This window comes from Cyprinus carpio, chromosome B17 (genome assembly GCF_018340385.1).
Source record: "Cyprinus carpio isolate SPL01 chromosome B17, ASM1834038v1, whole genome shotgun sequence".
NCBI classification, from domain to species: Eukaryota; Metazoa; Chordata; class Actinopteri; order Cypriniformes; family Cyprinidae; genus Cyprinus; species Cyprinus carpio.
In genome coordinates this window covers 2,116,030-2,135,126 of record NC_056613.1, presented here as the reverse complement: position 1 = coordinate 2,135,126, position 19,097 = coordinate 2,116,030, and the positions used below count along the sequence as shown (strand labels likewise).

Below are 19,097 nucleotides of genomic sequence, written 5' to 3'. Positions count from 1 at the left end.
GATTATTATCCTCATTATATTCATTTCCTCAATTTGCATATTTCATTTAGTTCTCATACAAAACAAACAAAAAATTATATTATATTATAAAATATAAGGTGAAAGATTTTTATATTTTTTATTAGGATTATTTTGTGTTTTGTGTGAGAACTGTATAAAATATGTACATTGAAGAGATCAATATAATGAACATACTAATAATATAATGTTTTTTGTTTTTTTTTCTCCTAATATGTAACTCAATCATTCATGAAAAGTTTCAGGAATTCAGTCAAAGAAACTTTTTTTTTCTTAAGAGAAGTTTATGGCATATGTTTAATGGGGTCAAATTATGAAAATCAACTTTTGAGGACACTCCTGAGGAAAAAATATCCCCCCAAATAAAGTAAAATGTTGAAAACTAGCTTCTGAGGACATTCATTAGGGCAAAATATTCTCACAGATATAGTGAAATGTTGAAAACCAATGTTTGAGGACATTCCTGAGGAAAACATATTCTTACATTTATAGTAAAATGCTGAAAACCAACTTTTGAGGACATACATGACAAAAATATCCTCACAATTATAGCAACATGTTGAAAAACAACTTTTGAGGACATTCATAAGGAAAGAATACAATCACAATTACAGTAAAATATTGAAGACCAACTTTTGAGGACAAAATATCCTTAAAAATATATTAAAATGTCAAAAACCTGCTTGAAAAACAACTTTTGAGGACATTCATGACAAAAATATCCTCACAATAATAGTAAAATGTTGAAAAACAACTTCTGAGGACATTCATGACAGAAATATCCTCACAATTATAGTAAAATGTTGAAAAACCAACTTTTGAGGACATTCATGACAAAAATATCCTCACAATTATAGTAAAATGTTGAAAAACCAACTTCTGAGGACGTTCATGAATAAAAATATCCTCACAATTATAGTAAAATGTTGAAAAACAACTTTTGAGGACATTCATGACAGAAATATCCTCACAATTAGAGTAAAATGTTGAAAACCAACTTTTGAGGACATTAGTGAGGAAAAATATTCTTACAATTATAGCAAAATGTTGGAAACCAACTTTTGAGGACATTCATAAGGAAAGAATACAATCACAATTACAGTAAAATGTTGAAGACCAACTTTTGAGGACAAAATATCCTTAAAAATATAGTAAAATGTCAAAAACCTGCTTTTGAGGACGTTCATTATGAAAAAAAAATCATCACAATATTCAAAAATGTTGAAGACCAACTTTTGAGGACAAAATATCCTTAAAAATATAGTAAAATGTCAAAAACCTGCTTTTGAGGACGTTCATTATGAAAAATATCATCACGAATATTGTAAAATGTTGAAAACCAACTTCTGAGGACAAAATATCCTTAAAAATATAGTAAAATGTCAAAAACCAGCTTTTGAGGACATTCATAAGTAAAATAAAAAAATATAATTGCAGATATAGTAAAATGGTGAAAACCAAATTTTGAGGAAATTCATTAAGAAAAATATCCTCAAAAATATAGGAAAATAATGAAAACCACCTTTTGTGGACATTCATGAGGAAAAAATATCCTCACAATTATAGTAAAATGTGGAAAACCAACTTTTGAGAACATTTGTGAAGAAAAATATCCTCACAATTATAGTAAAATGTTGAAAATCAACTTTTGAGGACATTCGTGAAGAAAAATATTCTCACAAACATCAAAATGTTGTAAAACCAACTTCTGAGGACATTCGTGAATAAAAATATCCTCACAATTATAGTAAAATGTTTAAAACCATTTGAGGACATTCGTGAATAAAAATATCCTCACAATTATAGCAACATGTTGAAAAACAACTTTTGAGGACATTCATGACAAAAATATCCTCACAGTTATAGCAACATGTTGAAAAACAACTTTTGAGGACATTCATAAGGAAAGAATACAATCACAATTACAGTAAAATGTTGAAGACCAACTTTTGAGGACAAAATATCCTTAAAAATATAGTAAAATGTCAAAAACCTGCTTGAAAAACAACTTTTAAGGACATTCATGACAAAAATATCCTCACAATTATAGTAAAATGTTGAAAAACCAACTTCTGAGGACATTCATGAATAAAAATATCCTCACAATTAGAGTAAAATGTTGAAAAACAACTTTTGAGGACATTCGTGAGGAAAAATATTCTTTCAATTATAGCAAAATGTTGAAAAACAACTTTTGAGGACATTCATGACAAAAAAATCTTCACAATTATAGTAAAATGTTGAAAAACCAACTTTTAAGGACATTTGTGAATAAAAATATCCTCACAATTATAGTAAAACGTTGAAAACCAACTTTTGAGGACCTTCATAAGGAAAGAATACAATCACAATTACAGTAAAATGTTGAAGACCAACTTTTGAGGACAAAATATCCTTAAAAATATAGTAAAATGTCAAAAACTTGCTTTTGAGGACGTTCATAATGAAAAATATCATCACGAATATAGTAAAATGTTGAAAACCAACTTCTGAGGACATAATATCCTTAAAAATATAGTAAAATGTCAAAAACCAGCCTTTGAGGACATTCAAAAGTAAAAGATATAATCGCAGAAATAGTAAAATGGTGAGAACCAAATTTTGAGTAAATTCATTAAGAAAAATATCCTCAAAAATATAGTAAAATAAAGAAAACCACCTTTTGTGGACATTCATGAGGAAAAAATATCCTCACAAATATAGTAGAAAACCAACTTTCAAATACATTCATAAGGAAGGAGGAGGACCTCACAAATGTAATGCAGTTTCTGTGATCTGTGCGTGTGTGTTTTTACAGCAGCAGCGGCTCTGATGAAGTGGTGTGAAGTTTGAGGAAGTCAGTGACATGCGTGGGGTGTGTCCAAAACACTCACGTCAGGACTTCAGCTCACACTCTGTCAGTTTGGATTCGTATGAATTAAACAAACACCAGATGAGAGAGAGTGAGAGGGAGAGAAATCTGGACTGAACATCAGCTCATGCTCAGGTCTGTGACACATTTACATTTTCTTTTTTCAATTAGCAAGTCTGAACATTTCAAACCTTGCAGTCACAGTGTAGCATTAAAAAGGAAGTTCAGTAGATGCTGATGTGTTGCAAATATCATTAGATGTTTCCATTTTCCAGTTGACTTTATTTTAATGGCAGTGTTGGCAAGAAAGAGTCAAAAATATGAGGCATCGTCTGATATCAGGTGATGTGTGTTTGTATGGATGTTGTGAGTTGATCGTTGTCATCATGACTCATGAATATTGAGCTGATGCTGTAAAAACATGGTCACAATATTTTGCCATTTGATTTAATTTAGTAGTTTAATAAACTTTAACTTTTCTTATTTCCTTTTCTTATTTTTATTTTTTTATCATGGCAAAAGGCAAATGTTTAACACCTTTACAATTTCCAACACATACTGTAACATATCTGAAACTGACACCACATGACAGGAAACCAAAGTTGTGGTAGATGGTTTTGATGCATTTAAGAGACATAATAGTTGATAGTCAATATATAGTAGTCCACATTTTCTAGTAGAATTCTCTTAGTGAAGCTTAACCAAGCTACATTTCACTTCCTGTTTTCTTTGAGATATTGAAAAAGGCCATTGCTTGTGCATGACAACATTTCTGTGAATCTCGTCATTATTTTAGCCTGGCATGTTGTCTGTCCTGTGACTCAGAGATCATACAGTAACACAGGAGTAAACTGGTTCACACATCAGTCATGGAGCACGTCCAGGTAGGATGTTGCATTAATCTCTCGTGTGCTGACATGTTGAAATACAGTGTGTTTGGTCATGAATGCCATGTGCTTTTACTACTGCTGTCTGTAATATGAGAATTTATGTATGAAATGTGACCAAATGCTATTTTAGAATTGATAAAAGCTCTGAATTTTTTGAATAAAGCTACATTTAAGTGGTTCTCAAGACAGTTATGCTTACAGTAAGATAAATGTATATAATTATAATTTTTTTAAGGATTTCATTTTTTTTATCAACAGACTCTAATAATAATGATAATAATAATAATAATAATAATAATAATTGAATGCAAGTTGTTATTATTATTACTAATTTATTTACTTTATTATTTGTTTTAAGCTGTTTTTAAGACAAGCTTACTTTCAGGCAGTGCTAGGATTTATAGAATTCTAATAATTATTAATAATAAGAACAAGTCAAGTCAAGTGAAGTCTCCTTTATTGTCAATTCTTCCACATGTACAGCATACATACAGAGAACTGAATTTGCGTTACTCAGACTCTTGATGCATACAGATAACACAAGAATTATTATAACAAGCATGATTATAACAAGAATAATAATAATGATTTTTCATACATTTTTTGTTTTAACACGGTTTTAAAAAGACAGTTCAGCTTAGTGTCAGATAGTTCTAGGATTTGTATAATTTTAATTATAATTCTAATTTTAATGCCAAGCACAGTCTAATAATAATAATAAATCCCACATTATTATTATTATTATTATTATTATATTTTTAATTTTATGTTAGAGTCTGCTGAGCATTAAAATTACTTTTAGTTTTACTTCATAAAATTTCTTTGTTTTAAAAATATTCAAACTCCTATTGTTGATTATTTCCAAGTGTAAATGTAAAAACTAAAAAAAATCCCGGAATCTGTTTTCTGACTTTGATTACCATATCAGGAAAGGATTCATCCCTAGAATTCACAGTTTTCATGTTCTCATAATTTTTTATTGAGTCATTCATTGATTTCCTTTGGCTGCGTAACGTTCCTGCCTGAACTTGAATGTGTTATTTCTCCTCCATCTCACCACACAGCTAATAGTCAGTTGAGGAGATCTATCTCATGACAGCCTATCTAGAGATGTCAGGTGATACCAGTACGTTATCATGGAAACCGCCTCCTCCCAGTCCAACGCAGGTGCCCACCAGTGCCATCGAGAATAAATGCACGGGGCCGGTGAAAATCCTCAAAGTGTGCTTCATCAGCAACAGCGCCAACCTGGGCAAGACCTTCAAACTGGTCAAATGTGAAAGTTCCTGGACTATCAGGGTGAGAAGATGAACGTGCATTGTTACACATTAATCATGAGTGCAGTATGAAGCACGTTATCATGCCCATCAGCACAACTTCCTGTTGTTATAATGAAGGCTCCCTTTTTTTAGTTAAGTTTTTTTGTATTGATTTCATAATGAATGTTAAATAAATTCAAAATGTCATAATGGAGAGAATTATTTTCTTTCATTAGTAAGCAATTCCTTTCATGACAAGGATAAGTACAATTAAAATAATGCAAAAAAGCTTTTGGGGTGAAATAAATCCACAAATGTATAAATGAGTTTGATTTGAATGATGATTTCATTTTGCAGAAAATTATTCAGTCCATCCTGGACAGCGGACGACTCGGTCCCAACATCAAGTTCTCCGAATGCTACGGTCTGCTGCTCAAACACCTCAAATCAGACGAGGTTCACTGGCTGCACCCGAACCTCACCGTAGCAAAGGTGGAGCAGAAATATGAACAGCAGCACGTCGAGGCAGAGTGGAGGTGTGTGTGTGTGTCCCACATGGCAAAAATATATTTTTTTAAAATGTATTGCTAATTTTAAACTATATTTGCAGTAATGTATTTATTTGATCTTACGTTTTGTCCATTTTCAGTATATTTTTAGTCTAAATATATTAACACAACTGTTCAAAAGTTTGGAATCAGCAAGCTTTTTTCAATGTTTTTGCTGAAGAGTTAAATAAGTGTTTATTTGTTTATTTGTTTATTTCAGTAAAATTGTGAAATGTTATTGCAATTTAAAAGAACTGTTTTGTATTTGCAAATATTCTAAAATGGAATTTATTCCTGTGATCAAAGCTGAATGTTCAGCATCACTAATTTTAATTCTTGCAACTTCAAGTACATTTTGTAATATACTTGAAGGTGAAAATAAAATATATTTTCCATTTGAAATTGATATTTAAAGGGATAATTCACCCCCAAAATTTAAATTCTGTCATCATTTACTTACCCTGAAGTTTTTCCAAACCTGTATGAGTTTCTTTATTCTGTTGAGATCAAAAGAAGATATTTTGTTTTGTTTTGTTTTGTTAAAAAGTTGAGTTTAGGGTTGGCATAGAAAAAGGATGGCTTTAATTGTTAGTTTTGTTTTTTTTTGTATATATTTTGTTTTATATTTTTTTTTGTATTTAGTTGGGTTCTTACAGTGCTCTAAATCAATTTTGTATAGGTTTCTAATCCTGTTTTTGTTCCGCCGTCATGATCAGATATGACTTGAGGATCCGTTACATTCCTCCTGATTTCCTGGAGAAGTTAAAGGATGACAAAACTACAATGCTCTACTTCTACCAGCAGGTCAGTACCTGTCACATAGGGAGTGTTTCTTCACATTTACCAATGCATATCCGTAAATGGCACACAGAATTATGAGTCACACCATTGCACTGAGGCGATGTTTGATGTAGCGCTGAAGTGTCAATGGTGGCTTGCACATCTAAAAGGCGAATGAATGTGTGTTATCTCTGTCGTTACGCAGGTCCGCAGTGACTACATGCAGCACAGTGCAAGGAGAGTTAGTGAAGGGATGGCGCTGCAGTTGGGCTGTCTGGAGATTAGGTAGGCTATATTTATACAGATGAACTGATAATAATAATAATAACATTTGTTTGTATAGCACCTTACAAGAAATGCAGCTCAAATTGCTTTATAATAAAAAACAAAGCATTACAGTAAGCACCAAGTACTTCACATGAAGTAAAAATGCCATTATTCACACTTAAGGCCTTCCAAGATGTAAATGAGTTTGTTTCTTTATCAGAACAGATTTGTGGAGAAATGTAGCATTCTATCACTTGTTCACCAGTGGTTCCTCTGCAGTGAATGGGTGCCGTCAGAATGAGAGTGCATACATCTGATAAAAACTTCGCAATAATCCACAAGTTAAAAATGTCTTCATTGATTTTTTTCTTACAAACACTCAGCTCTTGGCTTCGCAAGATGTTAATTGATGGACTGGAGTTGTGTAGATTGCATGTGGATTATTGTGATGTTTTATCAGCTGTTTGGACTCCCGTTCTGATGGCACCCATTCACTGCAGAGGATCCACTGGTGAGCAAGTGATGCAGTGCAAAATTTCTTCAAGTCTGTCGGAAAATCTAAGTCAAATACATCTTAGATTTCTTTAAAATGTATGTACACAATACACAGAATGCTTCAAAAAATTATTTTCTAATTACATGCCTTTAATTTTTCCTCTTCTGACAGGAGGTTTTATAAAGACATGAATGCCAGTGGCCTGGAGAAAAAATCAAACTTCGATCTGCTGGAGTAAGTAGTTTGTATCGTGCTTTAGATAGATTTACTCAAGAATATACACAATGCATTAATGCCATTTCTGCTCCTTTCAGGAAAGATGTTGGTCTGGATTTGTTCTTTCCTCAAGAATTAATCGAGAGTATGAAGGTGAAAACATTTTCTTGACCTCTTTGAGAATAAAGCATTGTAATTTATGATAAATAATGATGAAATATTATTCATATGTGTCTGGTGTGAAACAGCCGAAGCAGCTGCGGAAACTGATCCAGCAAACATTCCAGCAGTATGCCTTGCTGAAGGAAGAGGAGTGCATCATCAAGTTCTTTGAGACATTATCTGTCTTTTCCAGTTTTGATGAAGAGGTTTTTTCTTGTGAGCTGGTGGTAAGATCTCATCAAGTTGTATTTAAGTTATAGCCATGTTAAAGCAATAGTTGACCCCAAAATGAAAAGTTGCTGAAAATGTATTACCCTCAGACCTTCAAAGATGTAGATGAGTTTGTTTCTTCATGGAAACAGATTTGAAGGAAATTGAGGATCACTTGCTCACCAGTGGATCCTCTGCAGTGAATGGGTGCCGTCAGAATGAGAGTCCAAGCAGTTGATAAAAACATCACAAGTAATCCACACCACTCCAGTCCATCAGTTAACATCTGGTAAAATGATAAGCTGCATGTTTGCAAGAAACAAATCCATAATTGCTTTTTCTAGCAAAGAAGTCATCTCGTCTGAATCAGGAGAGAAATCTGCACAGAGAATGTACTTTTTCCACTACAAGAAGCATTGTTATGGATTATGGACACATATTTTGGCCTGAAGAGATGATTTAAAATAAAAAATGACTTAATTATGTGTGTGCCAATAGCATTGTGGACAGCGTGCCGACATACAGCACCGTTGTGCTACGGTTGTCCCATGTTCGAATCCTGGCTTGATGACTTTTCCCGATCCCACCCTTCTTTCTTCCTGTCATCTCTATACTGTCCTATAATAATAATAAAAAAAGCCTTAATTATGGATTTGTTTCTTAAACATGCAGTTTTTTGCTTTATAAGATATTAACTGATGGACTGGGGTCGTGTGGATTACTGTGATGTTTTTAGCTGTTTTTGACGGCACCCATTCACATATTTTCAGCAAATTTGAAAGTGTTTCTTCAGTGATGTGTGTCCTTTACTCTCTGTAGAAGTGTGGGAACTTGTTGTGGTTGGACAGATAAATTCAGTGGCCCCAAAATGTCTTTAGGCAATGTGGGCATGTATACAATCGTGTGAAAGTCACTGCATTACATAAGATTTTTGAAGCAACTGTCTTTAGCAATGAATTCCTCCAAACTATGAAGTCCAAGTTCAGTACTTTTCATCTTTAATTTCAGTACTATATCTGTTTATTTTCCATCATACTGTATAAAACCCAACAAACGTCTTTTACAAAGTGTTTTATTTGAAATTCCTTCCTGTGTTATCTTTCTGCAGCACAGATAGCATGTTGCTCTGCTATTTTGTTATCTAATGTGTGACATTGATATGAATGTGGTTTAAGTGTGTACTTCAGATGTTTATCAAGCTGCAGTTTTTGCTCAGTGTAACAGTATATTCTTCTGTAGCAAGGATGGAGCATCTCTGTGGATCTGGTCATCGGGCCCAAAGGTATTCGGCAGCGTACAGACAAAAGCTCCATGGTAAGAAGATCCCCTCACATACGTCCATCCCACCACTTGACCTATTCTCTAAAACGCAGCACTCAATAACCACTTCTGTTTTGTCAATTAACCACAATGGAAAAATTTTGCATCTGCCAATAGTCGTTGGTGAGAAATCATGCGTCGGTGTTATTTAGTATCATTGGGATACTAATACTATTGAGATACATAATAGTTTTTATTCATATTTAGAATTAATATTTATTCTTATATATTCTATTTTAATTTTAATTTTAGTCTAATTGTTTTTTTTATTTGCAGTGTTTTTAATATGTCTATATTAGTGTTTATTCATTTTTATTCCAGGTTTAGTGTTGATTATTTTAGTACATTAAGCTACAGTAAACTAAGAATGTTGAAGTGTTTTACATGAAAATACATTTTCTTCAAGAAAATATCTTTCCACATCAGAATTTCACATTTAATGTGTTATTAGCTGTTTCTTTGTAATTGTGAAATTTACTAGCTATTTCTGAGTAAAAAATGTTTTCAACAACCAATTTTGTTCAGTGTAGCTGAAGCCAGTTATATTTGTATGTGTGTGTGTGTGTGTATATATATATATATATATATATATATATATATATATAATAACCCTGTTATGTGCTCATGTATATTAACATGTTTTTTTTTTCTTTTTGTCTTGATATGTCCTCATTAGCCGGTCTGTCTAGCCACATTTGCACAAATTCGAAGTATTAAATGCACGCCTCAGAATGACGGAAAGACGCTGCTACATATAGATATAGAAGGAGCTAAACAGGTAAATGGATCCACACGTCAACCCTTTCAGTTTCAAATATTCTAGCTGAGCCCACAGGGTGAGTTTTTTAAGGTGCTCTCAACTCCATTCAGCGCTCAGGTGATCTCCCTGTTGGCGCTCCCCGTTACAGATGGTGAGCAGGGTCCAAACATGCTCTGCCCAGTGAGGGGTCAGATATTATACCTGGAGCGCTCTAGCCTGTTTAGGCATTCTGAGCGGTTGTTTGTTTGCTTCGGTGGCCACCATAAAGGACTGCCGGCCACAAAGCAGCGACTTTGTCAATGGATTGTTGATGCGGTAGCCCTTGCTTACGCATTAGAAGGTTTGCGATGCCCTATAGGTGTGAGGGCCCATTCCACAAGAGGGATGGGCTCCTCCTGGGTTTGATCCAGCGGATTATCTATTGGTGAGATCTGTGCAGCCGCCAGCTGGTTGTCGCCATCCACATTTGCCAGATTTTTTAACTTAGACATCTCTGCTTTGCAGGCGCGAGTTCTGTCTGTTTGATGTTCTACTCTTCTCCTTGGGCAAAGTGGTTTTATTAGAGCTCTCAGCTACCAGCTTGGAAATTTTTAGTGCTCCGAGACTGGGCTCGCAGAGCTGGAGATCCTGTATCTGCTCATCTATCTGCAATTGGACACGTTCCCCATACACACAACGTGGAGTTAACGTTCGAAAGGGAATGCTCCAGTTACTGACGTAACCTCGGTTCCCTGAGATAAGGGATGGATTGTTGTGTCTCTTGCCCAAAGTGATGACTGTCGCTTCAGTCGAATGATCTGATGAATGGCACTACAGGTTGGCTCCGCTCTTTCTGGCGAGCTAAAGTGCCATTGGTTTATGCAGCTATGCAAACATGAACAAATCAGCCTTCAGTACAGAGTAAAACAGGAGTTTTCCCCGTACACACAACGCTCGTTCCCTTATCTCAGGGAACCGAGGTTACGTCAGTAACCGGAGCGATTTGAATTCAGCAGTTGATGACGTGACACACTGAATGTTTTAATCACACCGGTGTGATTGTACGCGTCAAGATTAATGCTTGATTACTATATAACATCAGTTTACCTTTTCTCATGAAGATTATAATTATGCATGTTTAAAAATTTGATCTTTTTTTTTTTGTTGTCATTTTCAGCCTTTGTCCATCAGCATAGCCTCTCTGGCCATCGCAGAGAACATGGCCGATTTAATCGATGGTTACTGTCGTTTGGAGCACGGAAAAGAGACAACTTTAATAGTACAGGCCAAAGGTGTGTGGGTTTTATTATTTTGTAAAGAGGTGTGTTTGTTAGTACAGGCCAAAGGTGTGTGGGTTTTATTATTTTGTATTACTAGGTCATGAGTATTACTATGTCATGTATCTAAGATGATCATGTGATCTTATGTTGAAGTTAATTTTCAATTTTTGAGTTCATTATTCATTTTTTATATTTATTTGTGGTTCATTAATCCAGCATCATCATGTATCTTAAGTGATTTTATGTCCATGACCATCTACTAGTTTCAAATGTTTTTAGAATAAAACATAGTTGTGCACATTGTGTTTGCCACCATACTAATAAACAAACATACTAAATTTTATTGTGTTTTAAATTAGTAAAAAATTTCTTACTGCTTAGTGGCAAATGTTACGTGTAGAAATACTGTTTGCAATGTGTTTGTTACCATACTTGTTTACAAGAAATGGTTTCTAGATGTGTTTATAATAATGAGAATCTAGTGATTTTGTTTACCTGGTTGTATATATATATGTATATATTTCCTATTTAAAGTTCCAGTTTTCGAATTTACTGTGTTTAAGGTGTATTATTCCTGTGATCAAAGCTGAATTTTCAACATCATAACTCCAGTCTTTAGTGTCACGCGATCCTTTAGAAATCATTCTAATATGCTGATTTGATGAAAAAAGTATTCTGTACTTATGTTATTTTAATAAGTTAAAATTATATATAAAAGTTAAAATTTTTGTATTTTATTTTATTTTATATAATTTTATATATCATTTTTCATAAATATATGATTATAACTGTTACACACACATACGGTATATTCATATATGATAATTAAGACTGTTCTGTCTTATTGACCTTGTCTGATCTTATATTGCAAAACAGTATGGAAAACACCAGATCTGACAGGGAAGGCAAAAGTATGTAAAGCAAAATATATTGAAAAAATACTGCCTATAATATACACATTTTTTATGAAAGATAGGTTAATCAATATAATGTTATTCCACTATGTTTTTTTCCACAGATTCAGATATTTATGCAGAGATACCAGAAGATACACCAGTTCCAAGTAAGAACCAAATAATATTTTAAGAGACAGATTAATTGTCGTTTATAAATCAATTGGTCATTTTTATCTCAAACACTTGTTTTCCAGCATGTAAATTCAGCATCTCACGGAACGACATTGTCCTCGGCCGGATTCTGGGTGAAGGTTTCTTTGGTGAGGTGCATGATGGGATCTATAAAAGCAAGGTTAGTGCATCCGTCACACACCTACAGGCCCAAATATTCAGCGAAACAGATCACAAGGATTTAGTAGAAATCACTAGAAACTTATTCAAGCTCAGCTTTCAGGACAGAAAGCTCATGAATCTTGTGTCTCCTTCCAGACAGGAGAGCGAGTGAATGTGGCTGTAAAGACATGCAAGGACTGCTCAGCTGATGTGAAGGAGAAGTTCATGAGTGAAGCTTGTAAGATGATTCATCTTCCACATGTAGAATCCAAAACACGCCTGAATAGAATGATCAAAATCACTGTTTTCATGCAGTGATCATGAAGAAACTGGACCATCCGCACATTGTGAGACTTATAGGAATTATCGAGGAAGATCCCGTGTGGATTGTCATGGAGCTTTACCAGCATGGAGAGGTGAGATTGTTTCATTTGAATGATTTCAAGTTTGTCCAGGTTTGTTCATATCAAAGAAAAAATTGGAAGCAAGGAAAATCAGACAAAACTACTTAAGAATTTAGATTTTTTTTTGTTTGTTTATTAAAGGACTCACCCTCAGGCAATCCAAGATGTAGATGAGTTTGTTTCTTCATCAGATTTGGAGAAATGTAGCATTCCATCACCTGCTCACCAATGGATCCTTTGCAGTGAATGGGTGCCGTCAGAATGAAAGTCCAAACAGCTGATAAAAACATCACAATAATCCACAAGTAATCCACATCACTCCAGTCCTTCAGTTAACATCCTGTAAAGAGAAATGCTGCATGTTTGCAACAAGCAAATCCATCATTAATGTTTTTAACTTCAAGCGGCCACTTCCGACTAACATATTAGTCTGTAATCCATAATATCGCTTCCTTCAGTGAAAGTTCATCCCCAGTTGTCCTCTCAAATCAAAATTAACCCTCATATTAGCTTTGATCTGTTTTTGCGTATAAACAACTCTTGAGCTATGCACATTTCTTTCTTGATTCAGACCAGATGACTTTTTTACTAAAGAAAGCAATATTATGGATAGAGGACTAGTATTTTAAACTGAAGCATCAGTTTAAAGTTAAATTAAGTAATGCTGGATTTATTTCTTACAAAAATGCAGCTTTTGGCTTCACAAGACGCAAACTGATGTACTAGAGTGGTGTGGATTACTTGTGGATTATTGTGATGTTTTTATCAGATGCTTAGACTCTCATTCTGACGGCACCCATTCACTGCAGAGGATCCACTGCTGAGCAAGTGATGCAATGCTACATTTCTCCAAATCTGATGAAGAAACAAACTCAACTACATCCTGGATGGCCCGAGGTTGAGTACATTATTAGCTAATTATCATTTTTAGATGAACCTCTTCCTTCAACAATCACTCTTGCCTATGTCACAATAAGGGGTAAATCCGACTCATATTAGTACATTATGCAATATTATTAATCAGACTTTATTATCATCCTGGTTTCTCTGTTTTTCTTCAGCTAGGAAATTACCTGTCGGAGAACAAGCACAAATTAACCACTGTCACACTGATCCTGTACAGTCTTCAGATCAGTAAAGCTCTTGCTTACCTAGAGGGCATTAACATGGTACACAGGTACATCAATCCACCTTCTGACCAACAGTTTATGCAATTACTGTGAATAATCATTACCTTTTTGGTTTGAAATTTGAAGGATTTGGTCTGGTTTGGTTATATCTTTGAAAGTATGAAGAAACAGAAAGGCTGCTTATAGACATCTCTTCCTCTTGACTTTTCACTTACTTTAACTGCCTCAGGTTCAGAAGAGTGTCAGACACTCTTATGCATAAAAGTTTAGCTGAAGCAGAAGGTAAAAAATCAAGGTCATAGGTAGAGAACGTTAAATGGGGCATCCGCACAACCGCTCATATTGCATTGTACTTCTAGTGTTTCTTCAGCTATGGGGAATCTTGTTCCTGTAGAGAAATAAAATATTAAATAATAAAAAATCAGTAATCTTATTGACCCCAAAATATACACACACATACTGTATATTAAATTTAGGACACAAAATTATAAATTGCCCTCCTACAACACACATGCATTTGCTTGTTGGTGTCTTCACTTCTCCTTTTTGATAATCATCTGTATCTCATGCCTGTGGTTGTACAGAAACTATTTTAGTGGTGCATGATCAAGTTATTCAGTTCAATGTTTTCCCATCAGGGACATTGCTGTGAGAAACGTGCTGGTTGCCAAACCAGACTGTGTGAAGCTGGGAGACTTCGGCTTGTCCCGTTACATAGAAGAGGAGGAGTATTACAAAGGCAAGACTAAGGCTGACTAGTCTGTTTAAACTTATCATGCAGTTGGAGTCTAATATTTCACTCTCTTTTCTTATGCATAATGCTGTCAAATGAAATGGTTTGTTTTCTCTCTGGCCTCCGTGAGTCGATTACCTATCAAATGGATGGCGCCGGAGTCCATCAACTTCAGACGCTTTACCTCGGCGAGTGATGTCTGGATGTTTGGTTAGTGACCTTAAAGCGCGACGTGAGATCAATGCGTTTAAACATGCATGACGCATTATGTCACTTCTACAAAGCGTAATGCAGTCTTTTCAATGCCCAGTCACTGTTCTGACTACATTAGGCAACAGATCAACATATTCGTGAGGATTTTTCAAGCTGTAGTCATGATCGATTGAGTCTTGTTGATTCAAAGCCGGTTCCTGTGGAGAGCCACATCTTTCACAATGCCATGAGTCTTGAAGTTTTGCAATTAATTTCTGAAGCAGTTTATGGTTTCTGATTCTTGGCGGTTTCCTGTGCTTCTCCTTTCAGCTGTGTGCATGTGGGAGATCATGAGTGGAGGTCAGCAGCCGTTCTTCTGGCTGGAGAACAAGGATGTGATAAACCAGCTGGAGCAGGGTGTCCGTCTGCCCAAACCTGAGCAGTGCCCGCCGACCCTCTACTCCCTCATGACCCGCTGCTGGGCCTACAGCCCCGGCGAGAGACCCAGCTTCGCTGAGCTCGTGTGCAAGCTGAGGTACGTCACTGATGCCCTAGTCATCAAAGACCTAAAGGGTTGTCAGTTTGAACCATTAAACGAGTCACAAGTATGCATTTCAGAGCTCAAAGCAGAGCACTAACCATAATCCAAAATTGAGCTTTTAATAAAAAATAGCTGTTAAAACTGCTTATTCTGTATTTCTGCAAATTACCCACAGTACACATCAACAGTACCTATTGACTCATCAGAAACCTATCACTAAAAACTAGTGCAGTCAAACGATTAATTGTGATTAATCGCATCCAAAATAAAAGTTTTTGTTTATATAATATACAGGTATGTGTGTGTACTGTGTATATTTATTATGTATATATAAATACACACACATACATATATATTTAGAAAATATGTACATGTATATACACTTATATATTTATATTCTTATATATATTCTTATATAAATTTATATATAAATTTATATTGTTTAATATATAAACATAACATATTTTTCTTAAATATATGCATGCATGTGTTTGTATTTATATATATATATATAAATATATATTTAAATAGAAATATATATATATATATATATATATATATATATATATATATATATATATATATATATATACACACACACACACACACAGTATAAACACATTGGACATAAATGGGAAAAAAATTAACATTACAATTTGTAAATTTAAAATGTAAGTGATAATCAAAAAACATAAATAAATAATATTTAAAATATTCAACATAAAAAATGTAAATGTAATAAAAAAAATTAAATAAAAATGTAAGTATAATAAAAACATAAACAATAAATGTTAATAATAATAAATAACAATGCAAACTGACTAACAATGTAAGTGGATTTTGAGGGAAATGTGAATATGAAAAATAGGATAAATGTGTATATGATAAATAGGTATGAAGTTTAAAAATTTATTTTAAAATATGAAAATGTAAAGGAAATAATAAAATAAATATTCAAAATAATAAAGCTAAAGATGTAAATAATGCAAAAATATTTACAATTGAACATACATAATAATAATAATAATAATTATTATTATTATTAATGGTTATAATAATTGGTTAAAATGTTGGCTAACATTGTGGTTGTGGGTTAAGATTAATATTTAAAAATAATAAATAAAAATGTAAATCATAAAAATAAGAATTGTTTTAAATATATAATAAAACTACATTCTATATAAATACATATTAAAAATATTAATTATAATACAAAATTCAAATCAATCATGTAAAAATTATAAAAATAAAAAAAAATTTAAAAGAATAAAAATTTTAATAATAATGCAAAATTCCAATCATTTATATAAAATTGTAAAAATAAAAAAAATAATAAAAATTAAAAAATACAAATGTAAAGAATACAAACAAAAAATAACAATAAATCAATACAAACTGTAACATGAAATGTTTCTATTTCCTTTCCACAGTGATGTTCATAAAATGGAGATGGAGGTGGAGGACCAGCGAGCCAGAACTCGCTCCATAAATATAACCTCGTTTACTGATGCCCCACCGAAGGTGCCTGTCTTTTCACTCTGTTTTTCTCACGCTGTTATTCTCGTTCTGTGTATCATACTCACTCCTTTTCTGTTCATCTTCATCCTTGTTTTGTGAAAACCGTCAAGAATGAAACCATCAGGTTTCAGTACTCTCAATCCACATCTACAGCTCCAGGTGATTTTTCCTCCTGTTAATTCTGTAGTTGCTTTAATTGCACAAAATGCAGCTTCTTTGTAGTGATAAGTAGATCAACTAATATGAACTTTTCTCATCAAATTTTCCCAAGATTAAACAAGTTGATATTTAAATGAAACTTCTGTTATCTCTCCTGAGCAATGAAAGATACATTTCTGAGCAAAATGTTTTACTCAGTGGGTGATACATTTAAAATTGGTAGACCGTAACTATAAACTATACAGCAGCTTCATGCTGGTCACGTCTATCTAGGTCAAGTCACACCATTGTCAGCCTCTGTGGTTTCTGCCTGCTTTTCTGCATTTGCGCTCAAAACCGCCATCTTATGCATGTCACTGTGTGAATATGTTTTTAACATGTGGTTTAGTTGTGTTTGTCTGTGTGTTCTTGCTTGCACGGCCAACTTTCCAGCTGCCCGAGTCTCTGCATGTTAGTTCGCCAGCCCTCGCTAGCCCGCCAGACTGGCGCCCTGTGCTCGTGTCCGGCTGCACGCTGACCCTGCCGCCGTCCCCTCGCCGTGGCAGTATGGTAAGACCACCACCTGCCTACAGTACTGCAAACATGCTCCTGTGTGTTTAAAGGAGTAGTTCAACCAAAAATGTTAATTTGCTGCAAGTTTACTCACCCTTAAGGCATCCGAGATGAACAGGTTAGGAGGAACGTAGCATTCCATCACTTGCTCACCAATGGATCCTCTGCAGTGAATGGGTGCCGTCAGAATGAGAGTCCAAAAAGCTGATAAAAACATCACAATAATCCACAAGTAATCCACACCACTCCAGTACATCAGTTAACATCTGGTGAAGTGAAAAGCTGCATGTTTGTAAGAAACAAATCCATCATTAAGGCGTGTTATCTTTAAACCGTCGCTTTTGGCCAAAATATCCATAATAATCCATAATAATGCTTCCTCCAGTGAAAAGTCCATCTCCCATTGTCCTCTCACATCAAAATTCTCCCACATATTTGTTTATAACAGTATTTGCTTGTAAACGGTGCTTGATCTGTGCAGATTTCTCTCCTGATTCAGACTAGACGATATTACGGATATTATGGATATTATGGATAGAGGAGTCATATTTCAGCCGGAAGCACCAGTTGAAGTTAAAAACATCTAAATGATGGATATGTTTCTTACAAACACAACTGTTAACTGATGGACTGGAGTGCTGTGGATTACTTGTGGATTATTGTGATGTTTTTATCAGCTGTTTGGACTCTTATTCTGACGGCACCCATTCACTGCAGAGCATCTGTTGGTGAGCAAATGATGCAATGCTGCATTTCTCCAAATCTGTTCTGATAAAGAAACAAAATCATCTGCATCTTGGATGGGTGAGGGTGAGTAAATTTTCAGCAATTGAACTACTCCTTGAAATAAGTCTTTAAAATCCCAATGAAACATGCATTGCACTCACAGACTAAATACTGTCCAAAAATACCTAATGAGTTCTTTGCTGTGTTGATGTATTTTTTTGTTGAAACAAGAAGTTCAGGTGGGTACATATTAAAGGGCTCGTGCTTTTTTTTTAAGTAGCAAAGTCCCATTAGTTTACGTCACAGTCTGTCTAAACCACCAAAGACATCTTGTGCACAGACGAAAAAAGACTTGAATGAATGAATTTCAGCCACTTCCTTTGCAACCTATTCATGGCTGAGAAAGGAAATTATGAATTACAAAATATGAATGTTACCATAACAGAGGATGCACAGATGAACCATGATTTGCTAAATGCAATAATTCAGGGAGAGGGACATTCTGATTCACTACATTTGCATTTATATTTATGTATTTGGCAAAGATTTCTTATCAAATTGCATTCAAGGTATATCAGTTACATTCCCTGGGAGTCGAACCCATGACCTTGACGTTGCTGGCAAAATTAACTAGTGTTTGAGCTACAGGTTATTGACTAAATTTGGTGTAGTGCAAGACAATGGTATTTTAGAATTATTTAGTATTATAACCATTATTAATATTTAAAATTAGCTGTTTAAATTTTTAGGTATTTTAGTTTTATTTAAGTTTGAGTCATTAAGTTAATATTTTTATTATATTTCTATTTAGCTTAAATGTGTATACATTTTAGTAATTTTAGTGCTTCAACTAAAATTTGATGCATTTGAGTTTTTA

General features: G+C 34.1%; 1 protein-coding gene across 1 annotated transcript in view; it reads left to right on the top strand.

Annotated features, from left to right (window-relative positions):
• Positions 1-19,097, top strand: part of LOC109103027 (protein-tyrosine kinase 2-beta-like) — a 37,567-nt gene that overhangs the window by 9,936 nt on the left and 8,534 nt on the right. Inside the window, exons 2-25 of the mRNA XM_042743072.1 lie at positions 2,816-3,004; positions 3,666-3,753; positions 4,824-5,058; positions 5,376-5,554; positions 6,283-6,370; positions 6,552-6,631; positions 7,281-7,343; positions 7,424-7,478; positions 7,574-7,714; positions 8,937-9,011; positions 9,694-9,795; positions 10,934-11,048; positions 11,864-11,947; positions 12,055-12,099; positions 12,187-12,284; positions 12,422-12,503; positions 12,581-12,681; positions 13,731-13,846; positions 14,438-14,537; positions 14,652-14,742; positions 15,055-15,259; positions 16,696-16,786; positions 16,886-16,942; positions 17,375-17,491. Coding sequence (XP_042599006.1) covers positions 4,852-5,058; positions 5,376-5,554; positions 6,283-6,370; positions 6,552-6,631; positions 7,281-7,343; positions 7,424-7,478; positions 7,574-7,714; positions 8,937-9,011; positions 9,694-9,795; positions 10,934-11,048; positions 11,864-11,947; positions 12,055-12,099; positions 12,187-12,284; positions 12,422-12,503; positions 12,581-12,681; positions 13,731-13,846; positions 14,438-14,537; positions 14,652-14,742; positions 15,055-15,259; positions 16,696-16,786; positions 16,886-16,942; positions 17,375-17,491 — 2,292 coding nt within the window. The 5' untranslated portion in view covers positions 2,816-3,004; positions 3,666-3,753; positions 4,824-4,851. The remainder of the gene's footprint in view (positions 1-2,815; positions 3,005-3,665; positions 3,754-4,823; positions 5,059-5,375; positions 5,555-6,282; positions 6,371-6,551; positions 6,632-7,280; positions 7,344-7,423; positions 7,479-7,573; positions 7,715-8,936; positions 9,012-9,693; positions 9,796-10,933; positions 11,049-11,863; positions 11,948-12,054; positions 12,100-12,186; positions 12,285-12,421; positions 12,504-12,580; positions 12,682-13,730; positions 13,847-14,437; positions 14,538-14,651; positions 14,743-15,054; positions 15,260-16,695; positions 16,787-16,885; positions 16,943-17,374; positions 17,492-19,097) is intronic.